This window comes from Dufourea novaeangliae, unplaced genomic scaffold, assembly GCF_001272555.1.
Source record: "Dufourea novaeangliae isolate 0120121106 unplaced genomic scaffold, ASM127255v1 scaffold13, whole genome shotgun sequence".
In the NCBI taxonomy this organism is placed as follows: Eukaryota; Metazoa; Arthropoda; class Insecta; order Hymenoptera; family Halictidae; genus Dufourea; species Dufourea novaeangliae.
This window is the reverse complement of record NW_015373884.1, coordinates 697240-716606: the sequence shown is the minus strand read 5'-3', so window position 1 is coordinate 716606 and position 19367 is coordinate 697240. Positions and strand designations below refer to the sequence as shown.

At 42.7% G+C, this 19367-nt stretch overlaps 1 protein-coding gene across 1 annotated transcript; it reads left to right on the top strand.

Annotated features, from left to right (window-relative positions):
• Positions 1 to 15736: 15736 nt before the first annotated feature.
• Positions 15737 to 17127, top strand: LOC107190797 (NADH dehydrogenase (ubiquinone) complex I, assembly factor 6). Its single transcript, XM_015579709.1, has 4 exons — positions 15737 to 15849; positions 16120 to 16342; positions 16437 to 16832; positions 16948 to 17127. Exons 1-4 carry the CDS (start codon positions 15737 to 15739, stop codon positions 17125 to 17127), a joined length of 912 nt encoding a protein of 303 aa, XP_015435195.1.
• Positions 17128 to 19367: the final 2240 nt, after the last annotated feature.

Genomic DNA, 19367 nt, shown 5'->3' with positions numbered 1-19367 from the left:
TTCAAAAAATTGAGGACATTACGTATGATAGTATGTCATTACTGTGAAAGGATACACATGGTACTGTTAGAACTTCGATGAGAAAAAATCTATTTCCAACACTTTTATTTTTTGAATTTTTACAACTAAGATACTCAACTAAAAAAATCGAGCAAAATTTATTAACATGTGCTCCAGTAAATACTACCTGTCAGATTTTTTACAGAATTTTTGCACGCCATTAAATAAGGACATTAATTCCCCGATCCGGCTATACCCTTTACAAAGATCGAAGATATATTTATAACGAAACATTTTAATCTAATGGATGTTTCTACGAATGTTTTTATATTTATGTACTCCAATAGTTAAAATAACGGTAACATCTAATTGTAAGAATACTTCTTGTATATATATAACAAAATATGTATGTATACAATATAAAATTTAAATATTGAAGAGGAAACAATTTATTTCCTTCTTTATAAATGTCTCGCAAATTAATATTTTCCAAGTGTTTATTTTACTGAGAGGTTACAAAGTGAAATTATAAAATAATTAAATATAAAAAGTAAAACCGTCACAGTGGGATTCAAACTGGATCTCCCGACTGTTGCTTACGCGTTTAGATTGCCGGGCGCCACGTCGGAAACGTGAATTTTCGGCCCAATGAGATTCTCGAACAGGGTCTCCAAGGTTTCTTCATTGTTTACGTTACCGGGTGACGCAGGTAGTCGGCGGAAACACCCGAATGGGCAGCGCACACGGCAGGGTTAGAGGTATGCTTGTGTGTTAGAACGGTGGAAGTAAAGTGGGAGACGCCGGCGGATCATAGTGGGGGAACCAAATTCCACGATTCTGGCATCACTGGACGGCACTCCCGTGTTAACGAATTTGTTTTTGGCGCCGCCACAGTTAATCTGCTGGAAATGGAATAACTAAAATTCAATATGGCGTACTGTAGCGGATGTTTCAAATAAAAAATGAATTCTTACAAAGTTAGTCTGATAAAAAATTTCTCATGATTTCTCATATTGTCTACATTCATAGAGAAAATATAAAAATGTTTGTTCTTTTCATATTTTCTCAATGAAATCAGACAATCTGAGATATCATGAGAAAATTTTCACCAAAGATATAAGAAAATATTTTATGTATTGGAAAGATTATAATGAGTTATGAAAAATCTTATTGTGTGTACAAAGAGTAAGGTGAATAAAGCTTGTAAGGCTTGCACTCTTTGTGGACTTTGCTAACACATTTATTACTGAACAATGTTCACAATACACATTTAAATAAACACCACTTTAACGATAAAACCGATGATACAATGAAAAGACGTCTCCGTTTATTGTATTGCAAGACGAATACAATAATGCGTGGAGTGATTGCGTGACTCGGTGCAGGACAAAGACTAACCGCGTCAAAGAATGAGCATTGTTTACTTTTGCAGCTAATTATCGACTGGTTTGGATTACCGTCCGATTAACGGTAATCCGGGTCAGTTTCTAGGCCAAAAGTGACGTAGCACCTTGCATGACAACAGCCGGTGAGTGCGATAAAGATAGACGCTTGTCGCACAAAGATACGTGTCAGTTAGACAAGGACGGCGTTTTAATCATGCGAGGCAGCCTACAGATGGTCTAGTGAAGGGGGGGGGGGGGGGAGTGCAAGGCTGGGGCAGGATTTGACGCGGGTTTTTCCGGCGTCACAAAAACTGAAGGGCGATCCGACGCCGGCAAGCCATGCGATACTTACCTGGGTTCTAACCTTAATAGTCGCTGGCGGCTGGCCTCGGAGAATCAGAAGGCCTGTTCCGGTCAAACCCACTCGGGCCACCTCCACGTGGTGCCCCCTGGGATCCCGTCGGGCGGAAACCTGAAGGGAGAGAGAAATCTCATCCTCCTGGTGGATGCCCGGAGGGATGCTAATGGTCCGAGTGGTGTCGGGCCGCTGGCGGGCCACGCGACCGTAGAGGTCGTGGTGCCCCGCTGGCGGCTGGACAGGGGAGAAAGGGGCGAAGGGGGGGAGCGAATGTGTGTGTGTGAATGTGTGAGTGAAAAGGCCACGGCCGGCCTCGAGGGGATATTCCTTACATACTAACCAAGGGGGGAGTAGTAAACCCCCCGACCGGAGCGGTTGATGATGTCAGTACTTGACCTCTGTGGTGGAAGGGGGTCACACCCAGGAAACCACATGTTTAACGTGGGAGAACCGCTCGCAACCGCTGACTGGAGCCTATGCAGGGGTTGAACCTGGGTAACCGGGCATGGGTATGGCGGGGGGGGGGGCATGGTCAGCTGCACTGCATAACCTGTGTGGTGCGGGGGTTAAATTACCACAACGTCTAACCTGAAGTACGGGTCCGGGAACCGCTCAGATCGGGACTCGCCCGTACAAAAGGGGTGACGGAAAACCTTTAACATCATTATGGCGCGGGCGTATCTTGTAACATTTTCTTAGAATCACAGGGGTAGCTAGGCCTGACCACCCGAAAAGCCGCTTCTCGGCAGCTACTCATTTTAATAGGGACTATTATTACCCGCGGAAGTGCCCCCATCGCGGTGGGGGTCCCATAATAGGCGTGTGGAGGAATAAAAATCGATAAATATGGACATAAACACACAAAACTTGGGGAAAGGGGGGGACCCGCAGTCGCCCTTACGGTGGCCCCGGGCAGCCAAACGCCGTATGCGGAAGTCATGCGGCGTGCTGTGGCCGGGGTCAAACAAGCGGAGGTCGGTAATCCCGACCTCCGCTACCGTAAGGGCCAGACGGGGTCCTCCATTTTGGAGGTCGCCTTGCCGAGGTTTTCCGCGGCACCGACGTCCGCGTCTCGAGGCCGGCGAAGACCGCAGAAATGCGGTTGGCCGGTCTCGACAAGTCGGTGACCGCGGAGGCCGTGGCGGCGGCGGTCGCCCGCGTCGGCGGCTGCGCGGCTGCCGAGGTCCGCTGCGGCGAGATCCGCCGAAACGCGTCGGGCCTTGGCACCGCGTGGGTGCGCTGCCCCCTCGCGGCCGCGAGACGGCTGACGACGGCCGGCCGCATCCTGGTCGGCTGGTCGTCGGCCAGGGTGGAGGCGCTCCCGGCCCGGCCCCTCAGGTGCTACCGCTGCCTGGAAGAAGGACACTTCAGCCAAAAGTGTCCGCGTGATGCGGACCGTGGCGCACGGTGCTACGGCTGCGGTGGCAAGGGACATATGGTCCGGGACTGCGCTGCGGCCCCCAAGTGCCCGGTCTGCGCCGACCTAGGTCACACAGGCTGGGCAGCAAGGGCTGCGGGCCACCGCCGTCCCGGCGGGGCCGTGGGGCCCGCACAGCCGGCCCCGATGGCGCCGGCGGGGCGGGGCGCCCCCCCCCCTCCGCCTTCACGCGCGCGTCCGCCGGGGCCGCTGATGCAGTCGGGGTGGGGTCCCCGGCTGCATGCAAAGCGGCCCGGTAGTGCCGGCGTCGGAGCGCAGCCCTCTGACGTTGGCGGAGTAGAGGAGGGGGTGTGACCGGGGTATCGGTCACCTCTGGGGGCCGTTTCGATCGCCCTCACGGAACGGGCTCCCCGATAAGGGGAGCGCAGGCGCGGCGGTGGCGGTGCGTTCATACGAGATCCCGCCACCGCCGAGTTCCGCCCGAGAAGGCTGCCGCGGGGTTTTAGTGGGTGAGAGTCCCACATTACCTCGGAGTCCCACCCCAGGACTCCAAAGTGTGCATAATGCATTTCCCCCGCGAAAAAAAAAGGGGGGTGACCCGCAAGGGACGGCAGAGCAGGAGGAAATTCTGCAAACGTCCCAATTGCCGCTTGGAGGCGGCAGCAGGGAAGAAGCCAGGGAAATGGGGATAGTCCCCACCCCAGGCACCGGCCGGCGACGCAGAGCAGAACAGGGCTATAGATGTCCTCGGGGCCAGGTTCCCCAAGGTGATAATACACCGGATGGGACCTCCTCCTCCGAGAAGCCCTATAAATATTAGAAGGGCTAGTGGCAGACTGCCCCCGGCGACGCCGGAGTGCATGTTCAGTGATGGCGGGGAAGAATCGGACGCGTCCGTCTTCTCCGTCGGATCATCTTGCTCTGGCGCCGCCGGGGGAAGCTGGAGAAGCGCCGGTGGCAAAAATCGAATGAGGGAGTCGGCCTCCGAAGAACCCGCTGGACTGTTGCCCATGCGGATTCTCCGGGGAGCCGCCAACCTGGAGGCGGAGGACAGAGCGGAGAGGGACCTGCTGGACCCAACGGTGATGCCACCGCCGGTCCACGGATCCTGCAAACGCCTTCCACCGGCCAAGGAGGTGCTCGCCGAACTGCGGGAGGCTCCCGCAGCCGATCTCGAGGACCTCATCGAGACGAAGTTGGCGATGTTGGAAAAGGTTGCTCACACGAGCGACCATCTAAAGGGGACATGCGTGCATATGCTGAGGGAGGCTGCCCTCTGCATACGTCACGCGGCGGCCAAACAGGCCAAAAGGGCAAGGAAGTTCGAAAGGGAGGAGGCCTTTGAGAAAGGACGCGAGGACCCCCGTAACTGGCTTCTTGCGGAGGCGGTTTGGTCCCGAGCCGAGGTTCCAATGGAGCTCGACCCGACGGCCCCTGAAGCCCCTCTGCACACGCCCAAGTCGAGGCTGCCAATCACCGCCGATAGAGCTGCGGGAGCTCCCAGCGTCGACGGCACCGAGGTAGCCACCTCCACCCCTCTCGCCGCCGGGGGATTGCGGGGGATGAGCCTCCTCCACCCCTCAGCCTTTCAAACGTGGAGGAGGTGGTTGAGCGCAGCATGGCGCGCCTAGTCGGTTGCATGGAGAACTGAATCATGGAGCGCATGCGACCGGAGCCGTCACAAATAGCGACGGCAATGCACCGGCGTGGGGGAAGAAGAATGGGGGGGGGGGGGGTCCCTAGCGCAGCAAAAGCGCCGGCGCCGACGCCAGCGCCGATATCGGCCGCCCCCTCCCAACCCTCTACCAGTGCTGCTGGTGCTCAGCAGCCAAAGTGGTCAGAGGTGGTGGGGAGGAAGGCGAAGAGGGCGGCCGCAAGGGCGGCAGCACCTCTGCCGTCTACAAAGAGGACCCCGGGGCCAACCCTGGGGAAGAGGGCGTTGCCAGGAGGACGCGAAGGGGTAAATCGTCCCCTTCGCGTGCCCAAGAGGGCGGCGGTCACCTTGACCGTCCCACCCGGCAGCAAGCTGTCCTACGTGGACGCCTTTGAGAAGGCGTCCACCTCGGTGCGGTTGAAGGATGTCGGAATTAACGACATCCGCTATCGCAAGGGGCAGGCGGGGGCCTCCATAATGCAGGTCCCGGGCCCCCACAGTGGGCAAGCAATGCCAGCCCCCGATGAAGAAGACAAAAACTCGGCCGGGGTACAAGATCTGCTTATGCAGAACATGCTCGGGCTGGGGATCAGGTTGGCCGTTGCCGCTGAATCCTACCGCGTTCCGGACCGCCCAAACAGTCCAGTTCTGATCCTGGAGGACTTCAATGCGAAATCTACCGCATGGGGTTCCCCCAGGACCGATGTGAGGGGAGACACGGTGTTGGATTGGGCGATTGGAATGGACCTCCGATTGCTCAATCGGGGTCTGTCAGCAAGTTCGTGCGGTGGCAGGGGGAATCGATTATCGATCTCTCGTGGGCAACGCCAGCCACCGCGCGTTACGTGTCGGCGTGGAGGGTGGCGGAAGAGGTGGCCACTTTGAGTGACCATCTCTACATCCAGATGGAAGTAGCCGCCGCCCCCCAACTCGACGAGGATGCGCTGATGGCCGTCTGCTTCGCAGCGTTCTGGCCGGAATTTCCGGCAGGACAGGTCGCGGATGTCGATCCTGAGGCCGAATGGTTCCATAAGGCACTTACGACGGCGTGTGACGCTGCCATGCCCCGGTCCAGGAAGCCCACCCGACGGGCTGTGTACTGGTGGTCGGACAATATAGCCGCCCTGCAGAAAATCAGCACAGCAGCCCGACGTTAGTACACTAGAGCCCGTTGTAGACGTAACCGCGACCCTGCGAAAGAAGCAAAGCTCTACCAAGCCTACCGGCAGGCCTTGGCTGCAGCTCACGCGGCCATCAAAAAGGTCAAAGCCAGCGCCTGGGATGAGCTCCTCGGCTCTCTTGACCGTGACCCTTGGGGTCGCCCGTACTGAGTAATCCTCGGACGTATCCGGCCGGCGACTCTTTCCGGGTGATCCGGAATAGTCACGACCGCTCGAGCCGCCCGGCCCAACCCAGTGGTCGGACACCCAGAGGGTCACAGAAAAGGAGCTCAATGCCGCCATTGAGCTGCATTCCTGGGCCCGTAGTGGCAAAATCCTTGCGCATCCTCGGGCCCCAACTGATGTGACTGCTGAACAGCTGCCTACAGTCGGGGCGGTGGCCTCTTCCGTGGAAACGGGCGCGGCTAGTCCTCGTCCCCAAGAAGGGAAAACCCGCAGGGTCGCCCTCTGCGTACCGGCCGATATGCCTGCTTGACGAGATCTGGAAGGTATTCGAGCGTGTGCTCGCCTCCCGACTCGTAGCAGACCTGTCCGGCGGTCGGCACGGCCTGGCGGATTGCCAGTACGGGTTCCGCGATGGACGATCGACGCTTGATGCGATCGATCGCGTCAACCCCATCGTGGGCCCGGCCGTCATCCAGGGTGGGATGGCGTTGGCAGTCAGTTTAGACATTGCCAACGCCATTAATACACTACCCTGGGAGAGCATTAGGACGTGGTCGGCAAGTCCTTTGCTCGATATAGCGGAGGATGACCATCAGGCTGATCCGGAGATATCGAACCATCTCCCATGAGGCGGCCATAGTGTTGGCGGGGGTGATCCCATTTGAGATCCAGGCGGAGGCCGATGCCAACGTTCATCGGTAATGGCAAGCCCTCTGCCTTTCAGGACAACCCCCAACCCTCGAGATGACCGACGAATTGAAGCGTCAGTCCGGACGGATGGCCCGCGGCGCGTGACGGATGCAGCTCGAGTTGAGCTACGCCGCCTGCGAAAGGGCAGTCGGGGCGGTCCTTCCATGCCTGGATGCATGGATGGACCGCGGCCATGGTAGGCTGACCTAGCGCCTCATACAGGTGCTCACCGTACACGGTTGTTTCGGTGAATACCTGTGCAAAATCGTGGCAACAGAGTGATTTCCTATCCCTCCCGTTCCCTTTCCAAACTGCGTACTTCACCGGCAAGTTTAGACAGGGCGTGCTTTAGCACCTTGAAAGACCCAGTACCTGAAATTATAAATAAAGTAACGACCGCAACGCGGGACGTAACAAAAGCGCGAAGTTTGAAACAGATGTAATAGGAGAAAGGAGAAAAGTGAAGTTGGCACATGTAGGAAGGAATTGAAATCAATAGATACTCATCCAAAAGGATAGATTTCGAATTATTTATGTTTGAACAATTGCTCTTTATCACCCTCTCCTAATATGCAAAAGAATGCTGAGATGTTAAAACGCTTGCGAACTGGACAATTGATAAATGAAAGAAAATGGATTGGCAAATAGGAAGTCATTCTAATTAATTCATAATTTCCTGATTGAATGTCGGTATCTAAGACATTTTGAAAAAAAAACAAATTGTATTTGTTTTTATAATCGGGCAAGGAGATGACTTTCCTTGTTTCTTTTTTCCGCCATTCATCTCCGGACATTACAACTATCCAGACGCGTTCTCGAAACATAAAAAGTATTTGTAAAAGTTCTTAGTAAATTCATTTACATAAGTGTAAATAAATATTGAAATTAAAATTAAAGAGTTGTGAACACTTTAAATCGTAATTTTTATTTAATTGAATATTTAAATACAATTTCACAACTAAAAGCGCTCCATAGGCGCTAACTCACGCCATTTTTCCCACAAAGTTTTAAAATTCACTAAGGAGAACGTAACAATGGAAAAGAGGACGCCAACGGAGTAAACAAGCTGACTTTAGACAACTTTCCAGTGCTCATTTTTAATTTACTCAAACGGGAATGATCTCTGTACGTTCACACTACATAGTCACTCTCCCGACACCGGAGAAAACTCAAAACCCACAAGTAGTGCCGACGGGTGAACTCTTAGGTGTTTCAGTTTGACTGGGGCGTTGTACCTGTCTTCATTTACGCATTTTCTGCGATAATTCGGTTATATGCGTGAAGAATGCGACAGGTGTTCAATCGTTAAAATACGTACATCCAACATTTGCGTTGGACATTCGTGCCGAGTTAAGAGAATCATTGGCCCGAGCCAGCTCGAGCAGCTCGACTGGATTACGCATCACTAGCTGCTTACGCAACACTAATTATTTGATTGACCTGTAGATTTGTGCTGTCAATAGAACTATTACCGACGACTACCATATGTTTTTTTCTACGCATTTATAGGATAGTTTGATAGTTTCTCTTTTAAGTTTTAATATATAGAATTGAAATTATTAAATATGAGATATAGGATTTAGGCTGTCTACATTATTTTCTAATCTTTTAAAATATTTAAAAAAAAACAAAAAATGTCTATTGTAACCGATACAACGAGCACAACAAATGAAAAACTCTCCGTTATAAGCGTCAAGAAGTTTATCAAAATAGCAGAATCCATTGTGAGACTTGATTAAAATTTGAACAAGACTGAAGAAGGCTGAAGAATTCTTAATGTCGATACAACTCATGATCCTACATTTCCACAAGGGATTTCGTCCATTGTTACAAATATTGTTATGGAACATAATTATTCGTCTTGCAGTAGCATCGTCGCAAATAGCAACATCCTCAAATACAATGAAATTTTAAACAGACATTTTAAGATTTTTATGGAACATAATTATTCGTCTCGAAGTAGTATCGCAAACAATAATGATATGAATACAGCAATCACAAATGTGAGAACTGTAGAGAAAAGCTGGAACCATAAGTCAAAAATAAATGACAATGCAAAATTTTACACATTGAAACGAAATAATCCATCGATGATATGAACATTAGAACCAAACGAAACAAGTTACAAGGAAAAGAATGCCTTTTCGAGATAAGTTCGACTGATATCGATGACAATGAATTTATGAATGATAAAATAGTAAGTGATTTGAGACATTCTCGTAAGCATTCGATTTTGAAAGCAAACATGTATAAGTCTACAACAATTCATCGATCAATGAAATTGAGAAATATAGAATTGTCAGAAAAAGATGAAAATATTCTTCAGAAAGGGGAGTGGTTAGAAGACACGCATATAAGCCATTTTCACAATATTCTGCGACAATTTTATAGTTATGAACCCAGAGATACGCTTTTATTACAATGTCCAGATATAATAATCCCAGTGGATGAATCGAAAAAACATATACAAATTTTATACAGTAAAGCGAACGATGATTGGTCTGATAGTACAGATGGTCATTGGGTTTGCTGTTATTATGATACAAATTTTATTTATATGTATGATTCTCTGAACAAAAGAATTGTACATCGACACCATAAAATTTTTTTAAAACGATTATTTCTATATTATTCTTTCGAAGAAAAAAGTGTCATTCTCCACTTGGTACAGATGCAACAAAATTTCAATGATTGTGGCGTACACGCAATAGCTAATGCCGTGTCACTTGCATTAGGAGTAAAACCTACTGAAGTGCAATATGATCGCACTAAAATGCGCGACCATTTGATCAAAATGTTAAAAAATAATCTCATGGACCTTTTTCCTGTGCTTCAATATAATGATTAAAGAAACTTTGATAACGAATTCATTAAGACAGCAAAGATCCATGATGTAAATCGATTGATAAATCAAGGAGTTGATAATGGGACGTTACCTTCTTCTAATATGGCGGAACAAATTTTGCAAACTGGATATTCACAAGAATACATTGCCGAGAATAATGATACTCTGAATAAAATTGATTTTCCCCAAATAGCAGCAACAAAAAGAAGAAAAAATTATAGTAACTATTATAGGAAACATAAATTACGAATTCTTCGGCATAAATGGCCCCAGATAACAGCAGCAAAAAAATTAAAACATAATAGTAACTATTATAGGCAAAATAAATTACGAATTCTTTGGAAAAGTAGTAAAAATTATAAAGTAAATAATGCAACGTAAACGTAAACCTGGATATCGGATATGTAGAAAAATATGTAATAAAACATATTACATTACGTGAAAAAAACAACACATTCTTGTAAAAGTTGGAATGATCCGAAAAATCAATTACACGATCAAGATTCATCTTTCTTCTGACAGATATGTAAAGAATATTTCAAAATCTATTCTTTCAGAAATGGAAAAGAAATGTGTAGTGAGTAGCCGATTAGAAGCTATGAAAATTTATAATTGGTGCATGCAGAAACGGAAAAGCTACTTATTCTATTTGAGAAAAAATATAAGAATCTTCAAAGAAAAAGCTGAGATTGCTTTGACTCGAGCTAACAATTGTCCAGAATGGAACGTTCCGGATAGAACTGAAGCATTATGTGAATTTTCAAAGCATTTGCCGTCTTTTGAACTGTACTTTTACGAGGCTACCTGGAAACACAAATTTCCGATAAAGAATTCTAAGTGCGATTCTCATCAGAGAGATAAAAACGAAAATGATAACGACATAGAGGTTGTGAATATAGACAAAGTTTTAGAACCTGTGCCAACTGAAACGGAAGTCCTTATTCTCAATGAGAAAGGGCAAGTTACAAACGTATTACCATTATTAGTACCAGACGACAATAACAAAAACGACAGGGAAATATGGATGTGTGATGATACTTGCAAAATTAATAACGTATCCATTATACAAAGGTATCAAGCATTGTTGAAGACTGCTGACAGCCTCAAAATAAAGAATGTTCATAAATTTGCCAATAACTTACTGTCTTGCAGTAGAAGTTGCATGTCCCGCAAATTAGGACATTCATTTCTCTGTTATGCTGAACCTGATACATGTTCTTCAACATTTTTACCAGTTTTACTTGTAGCTCCTCATTTTGTCAATGTAAAAATTATGAAGAGAATTATTTGTAGAATTTTGGAACAGTCCAATAATATACAGAATCTTGACAAGGCATTGGATGAAAATGATATCGAATGTCTAAAAAAAATTAGTGAAGAAGCGATAGAAAAGAGTAAAGCTATGATACCGAAATCGTGTGAAATAAAAAATCTTAATGAACAAGAAATAATGGCGGAATATAAAAATGCTTTTAAAGAATTGGCCAAAAGAACATTGGATACTACTAAAAATGCATGCAATTACTGCGACAAACTGTGCTATCGTAAAGAAATAACCAAAATTGCAAATATAAGAAAGCCCTTGACATCAGAGTCATGGGAAAGCTTTAAAGTTTTCGCAGAGAAAAACGGATTGCACAGTGACTTTATATGCAAATATTGTAAGGAAAAATTCCAAAGAAATGAAATGCCTCCAACTTGCGTTCAGAATATGTTTCACGTTAAAGAAACGCCAAAAGAAATATCTACATTAAACGAATACGAAAGAATGTTCAACACAGAGAGCAAAAGCATTTCAAGTTGTTCAACAAATAGAAACTGTGTCGCAAGCCAAAAAAAATATAACTCATCAACATCAACATAAAATCCGGAAAGTAAAAGGAAGAACATTTAATTTGCCATTGCCGATGGAGGAAACGCTTAAAAAGATTTGTAAACCAACAAATCCTGTCAACATGAATCCGGAATTTTACATATTGGTGCGTACTTTACCTACAATAGGGGACAAAGCTTGGGAACACCTTGTAAATGTAAAAAACATGTATAATGCTTTGATACGCTTGAAAGAGATCAATGGCTTACATGAACATATCATTTTGCCTACAAATCTAAGTGAATTAATAAATAATAATTTGCCGGAAGTTGAATATAAAATGGACGACTCCGACGCACAAAAAAAAACAAAATAACTGCAAATACCAATAAGCAAATAAAATTATCTGCACTGGTAACTCAAGCTGATAAAAACGATGGTATTTACGAAAAATATACAATTTATCCATTGTATGAGAACAGAATTAATGAAAAATCGATAACATTATATCAGCAAAAGAAGGTAGAGGACGCGCTAATTGATAGTCGTTGTAAGAGCCTTGACCTTCAATGTTTTCCACATTTGTACCCTTACGGAGTGCATGGAGAACATGAGCATAGAGAAGTCCATTTTACAGAATTCGAGTACATCAAAGCAAGGCTTAAAATCAAAACATTCTCAGTTTCGACTCGACATGCAATACCTGTTTTTTTTATTGAATGAAACAAAGATTAGACGATTAAAAACTGGTATTCACAGAAATTGAACGTAACTAATTCCAAAGAAAAGTATACAGCAAGTACATATTTGGATTTAATACGAAAGGACCTTCTAGAACGTAATTTAACAATTATATTCTCACGCATTCCAAATACAGAAACGTTAAGTCCATCTATTAATGGTTATGGTCAGATTTAATTGAATATGTTAAAGAAGTTAACACGCCGCTTATGGACAAACGGTCGACTAATGAAATTATAAACAAAGGATCCCGTATCAGTGTCAAGATTTCTGGATAACAAATTTCATGGGATGTTAGAGTTTCTTTACTCTATCGACAATCCAATCAGGCACGTGATACATTATTTCTAGGGAAGAGAATACCAAGGTAGAGGATTGCAACATTTTCGCCTATTAATATGGATCAAGGATGCTACTATTCTAGGTAAAGAATCGGATGAAATAGTAGCTACTTTCATACAAAAATATGTCACATGTAGACTTCCAGATCCAAAAATTCGCTTTCTGTTTTTGCAACGTCAAAAATAAAAATAAAAATCATACCTTTTCATGAATAAAACGATCAAACAATCAGTAGTTAAAAAGTATGATTGACAAATTTTTGACAAAAAGTCAGACTTACTAATATTTTCCTATATAAATAACTGTATGAATGTTGCAACGATCCAATGTCGCACGGAAAAATTGCGATCACGCAACTTGCTCGACGCTGCGCTGGGTAGTCTTTGACTCGTTCAGGGACAAAGGTACCTAAATAACTAGAATTTTTTTCTGGGGTGGGCAGGTCTCCTGATTTTCGCCCATAACACTCCCAATCAGGCATCTGTACCTAATTTATACCACTGCTTTCTTTCTGCAAAAATATTTTTCACATTCTTGAGCGCTGGTTCCCTTAATTGCATCCGACCCTTCAATTGATGTTGCAGGATTATTAGTTAAATAGGATGTAACAATTAAACAGCTTAATTCTAATACAATCGTACTTAATACTTTAACGTAATGAGGATAGTATTTGTTTTTGTATCTAGTTGCGTGACATTGCATTTCTGACCAAGTTTTCATTTTTTATAACATAAGATTTTAGTAACTGACGAATGTTTTTTTTACATATGTCAATAATTTCTGGACAGGGGGGGGGTGCAGTATGCATCCTGGCGCCTACCTAGGTACGCCAATGCCTAAGTACACAGTGGATTAGGCTTACAGGGGATACCACTGAGAAAAAAAAACGCATCGACAAGAGTGCCTCACGGATAATGTGGAAATCTATTGATTGATACAAATATCGAATTAAAAGAAGAGTTAATTCCCAAGCCTGTAGTAAAGGACCCAGACTAGTATATGGTACAGATTTGGAGGGGAACATCATTTTGCAATACAATGAGGGGCCACTACTATCTCTTTACACATATCGAATAAAATCCTAAATTCATGTATTGGTAAGTAGTAAATTATAGAACATAGAATATACAGGGTGGGGCAATAACTATGTCCACTTTGAATATTGCCGTTATCTGCAATAATATGAAAAAATGTTAAATACAAAACTTATACGGTATACATAGAGGGTGCATATTGTGACACAAACATTTTCTGCGTGGGTGAAGGCATAGAGGAGATTTCAAGGTCATTTCTATTTTTTTTTAATGGAATGCTGTTTTTTTTATCGCGATGTGATGGTCGGTGTGGAGACGACTTCAGCGAGCTATCATTGAAGGTCATGCAAGGTCAAATGTGGTAGTAAAATAAACTTACTTACATTACAGAGGATGCTCGAAGTGGTGACCGTTTGCGTCAATGCAAAGTTGCAATCTTCGTATCGCTGCATCACGTGCATGTCTTATCGTTTCTCAACTTATTCTAGCATATGCTGCCATTATCCGTTGTTTCATATTTTCTGGTGTAGTGCGTGCTTCTTGATAAACAGCATTTTTCAATGCTCCCCAGAGAAATAAATCTAATGGGGTTAAATCTGGAGAACGAGATGGCCAAGAAACTAATCCTGCACGTCCTATCCATTTATTTGGGTAAAGTTCACTCAGTGCATCTCTTACTCTCCGAGCATAATATGCTGGACACCCGTCGTGCTGTAACCACATCATTTGGCGAACGTTTAGTGGTACTATTTTCTAATAAAGTCCCCAATCTATTTCGCCAGTAATGTAAGAAAGTTTATTTTACTACCACATTTAACCTTGCATGACCTTCAATGATAGCTCGCCGAAGTCGTTTCAACACCGGCTGTCATATCGCGATAAAAAAAACAGCATTCCATTAAAAAAAAATAGAGATGACCTTGAAATCTGCTCTGTGCCTTTACCCACGCAGAAAATGTTTGTGTCACAATATGCCCCCTCTATCCTGTGTAAGTTTTATACATAACATTTTTTCATATTTTTCAAATAACGGCAATATTCAAAGTGGACATAGTTATTTCCCCACCCTGTATATAGAGTATACAGATTTGAGGTTATTATGTTCAACAGCACCTATATTTAACTCCTGGAAAACTTATTCTAATAACAACAATTTACAAATGATCCACTAAAAACATGGCTCATGTATGCAAGAAGCTAATCACCCGTTGTGGGTCTACCCTCACGAGCAAACTCGGCTTCCACTAGGGGAAAAAGTGAGATAGGCGAAGGGCCTCCTACCGTTTAGTTTTGGCAATTTTACAAATTTATGCCAAATTAACATTCGGTTTAACATTTATTTCAGTACCTGAAATAAATTTTGCTAGATGGTACGAAGCTCTTTTCTTACGCCACTTTTTCCCCTAACGGAAGCCGAGTTTGCTCGTGGGTGTAAACGAGCAATACTCGACTTCCATTAGGGAACAAAGTAACGTAAGGAAAGGGCCTCCTACCACTTGGTATTGGGAATTACTGGAATTCATGCCAATTTAACATTCGATTTAACATTTATTTCAGTACTTGAAATAAATTTACCAAGTGGTAGGAGGTCTTTTTCCTACGTCACTTTTTCCCCTAGTGGAAGCCGAATTTGCTCGTGGATGTACCCTCGCGAGCAAACTCGGTTTCCGCTAGGGGAAAAAGCAGTGCAGGAGAAGGGCCTTCTATCACTTGGTCTCGGGAATTATTGAAGTTTATGTCAAATTAACATTCAATTTAACATTTATTTCGGTGCTTGAAATAAATTTACCAAGTGGTAGGAGGCGTTTCTCTTACGTCACTTGGTATTTGGAATTACTGAAATGAATGCCAAATTAACATTCAATTTAACATTTATTTCACTACCTGAAATAAATTTACCAAGTGGTAGAAGACTTTTTTATACGCCGCTTTTTCCCCTTGCGGAAGCTGATTTGCTCGCGATGGGTACTCGTATTTACTTGCATCGATTCATCCCTATATAGGGTCTCTAATCGATTCACACACGCGCGCGTATTCTCTGACAAGTGGCTAACCCTGTATATTTCTGTTCATTGTACATATCTCGTCTGTGATGTGACTGGATGTGACTTGGTCCATCATAAATTGAATGAACATTTAAAAAATTTAATATGAGTAAAAAAAGTTTTATGCATGCTGTTAGAAATACATTTTTACAAATTTCGACATATTCGAATGTAGCTACAAAACAAACGCCTGCTGAATATTGCTTTGAATTAGTTAGGTATATAATGACTAATAACAACAAATGAATAAAACTTAGATTACGATTGTGACTTTTTTAAATATTTTAGCTTTATTATTATTTTAATTTTAATTATTTTCCTGAATTTTGAAAAGCAATTAAATTCTGAAGCACATGAATTAAAATGATCCAATTGGTTTAAAATGTATGGAAATTTGTAAAGAAATTGGATTTTTATGGATTATAAAATGTTGTAGACATAAAAATAATATTAATTTAATATCTTACTGTCATTTTAATGTTTCTTAGAAAACATGATTATGAAAATTTTCTGTGTACGTTATCACTATCATCTAAAACTAGAGCAGCTGGATTTGCCATTCGTGCGTTTAATGTGGAAGTGGCTCAAGTACAAGATCAGATACGTGACTATAAAATAGGAGAAATGAGAATTAAATTTTGGACAGACGCGTTAAATGAGACATATAGGGGAAATCCTCCAAGAAGTCCTGTTATGTTGGAATTATATAGGGTATGATCTTATATTACAACCAATCTATAACAATTTATATTATAAACTTGGTATTCATCAAGTGTTATTATGTTTGTAATGATATTATTTACAGATTTTGCAGAAATGTTCCCTTTCCAAACGTTATTTTAAACGTCTAATAGACATTCGTTTAGAACGACTTAGAAATTATTTATTTCTTGATATGAATGAAGTAGAAAAATATGCAGAATATAGTACTTCTTCTATTTATTATCTAATGTTGGAAGCACACAACATAACTGACATTAATGCAGATCATGCTGCAAGTCACATGGGCAAAGCACATGGAATCATTAACTTGATTCGATCAATTCCCCATAATGCCAGAGATAGAGTGAATATGTTACCGCAAGATACTTTAATGCGACATAATGTTTCCACAGAAGCTATATTTCAGGGCCAAATGAACCAGGGTCTTCAAAATGTGATATATGACATTACTTCCTGTGGAAAACTACATTTAGATGTGGTAAATATTCTTTGAAGTTATAATTACAATGTATGTAAAGAAGTAGGAATTGAAAACACAACACATTTTTATTTTATTTTGTGAATTCTAATGTAAAATATTTTATTGTTTATAGGCAATATCTCTTAAAAGTAAACTAGACAAAAATGTGGATTTAATCTTTTTACCAATAGTTTGTCTAGAGAGGTACATAAATGAATTAAGAAAAGTAGACTTCAATGTATTTGATACAAGATTACAGAAGAGGGATAGTTTACTACCTATGCGTGTATTGTGGAAAAAATTATTACACTGAAATTTATTTATGTTTTGCTGTCGTCTTTGTACATATACATGTATTAAATACAATTGTTAGAAAAATTATTTTTAAATTAACCCTTAATGTTGTAAACGTGGGTCTTTCGTGCCGGAGCTAGTACATACCCTATATGCAAACTGACGTCAGATGCACGTCATCGGATATCATGAAAGATCAGGCTTGATTGTCAGATACATACGCATCTGTTGCAGCAGTCTGTATGCCAACTGCCGTTATGGCTGTCTGGCATTGTCTACAGTCGATTCGCAGCAGAAACACAGCAGGTCTGTAGTATAACGTAGCAGCAGAAACGGATCAGGTTTGCAGTATAACGTAACAGATTCCCTGGAGAAACAGAGCAAGTCGGCAATATGACGTAACAACAGATTATTGTCAGAAACAGAGTAAATCTTACGGTATAATCTAGCGGCTTCTGTAATTGCTTCCATTTAAATTAGACAGGTGAAATTAAATACTTTTTATATTTTTCCAGAAAATTTATTTTTTCTTGAATATGTACATTTACAATACGATTTCAACGATATATACAATTTTTACAAAATAGTATATATAACATACATATGTACGAATCTTGATTCAGAGGGAATTGTCGAGACTGTTTTATACTCACAGTCAGCCAAACCTGCTCTAAACATATATTACTAGATTCTGCTGTAGACCTGATGTGCAGATTTGCTGCAAATGTGGTATAGGGTCTACTACACCAGTACGGACAGTAAACTAGCAGCAGCAATATAACAGGCCTGGTGTCATGAAGTGACGTCAGGAATTGAAGAGAGCTGTTAATATTCTGACGGCAGCTTCACCTCACAAAGGCAGTAAAACTGCGCAATTTACTTTATACAGATTAAATCGATTACACTTCATCTAAATGCATCTGCAATCGATATTTAAGTACTTAAATAATTATTTAATATTAAATTACAAAATTAAATCTATATGTTAACAAATATTAATAATATGTATATATATATTATTATGTCAACTTTTATTTGTATTGCTATATAGGCGTTTATGATTATATGCAAATAGGATATTATTTTATCGCTTATAAGAAATAAGTATATATATATATGTAAATATTACATTTTGTGTAATAATTATATAGTGATGCATAATGTTCGAAAACATTTAAAGGTCCCACTCTGCTTCCACACTGGCATGCATATATGTATGTATATATGAACGTGTATACTGAGAGCAAAATGTAAAGAGTTCGCGATTCAAAACGTGCCTTCAAAACCTGGCTACAAAAAAAGCCCCCTAAATCCCCCCTGGCTATTTGGTGAATGACTCGACCGATTAAAGTGCAAGCGACCAACCAGAGCGTATGCCGGAGCCAATAATGGACACCGATCTGCAATGGAAGAAGCTGAGACCGTAACCGTCTGTGCTGTAGGGTACCAATCTCCCGAAAGGCGATTAACAGATGTGGCACGATTATCTTTCAATCCAAATATACTTATGCAGCTACGCCAGGGAAGGCAAAATGCGACCGATGTCTGAATTCTCCCGAGAATCCAGAGGGATCGGTAAACAGCCTTAGTATACCTACACGCACTAGCGCCGTATACTAAGTCCGTGTAAAGAACTCGCGAGCAAAGTGATCTAATAATAACTTGTTCGCAGCCATTGGCTAGGTATTATCCGCGTTTTGCAAAACTTTATCGAATACCGATTGCCCAGGTCTCACCACGTGGAGGTTGCTGCGAATGGAGACCCGAGGAAGATAGACGGAATCACAAGTTCTACGTCTATCAACCTTTTACAATTTGTCTCGTTATAATCGACTTAAATCTTAGTACACTCGCGTCGAACACACACACACACACACACATAACTTAAATTAATCGCAACGCAAAGACATACGTTCGAGCGAAGGGGATTATCGGAATAGAGTTGCCACTCATCGTGTCGTTCACGCACCGAATACTAAGCTATTATTAAGTGTAAACTACAGTAGATATATATGAACATACTTTGTTATAAGATTACTCAATGAGCATATGTAATGTGATTAGAAATTTATATCATCTTGTATTGTAGAATTGAATCTCTTCAGAGATTTTAAATGTTAATAAAAAGGCAAAACACAACCGATGCCTGAATTCTCCGGAGAATCCAGAGGGATCGGTAAGCAGCCTTAGTATACGGATCAATTCCGTATACTAAATCTGTTATAGAATTCAGGAGGAAAGTGAAATATTAATAGCTTG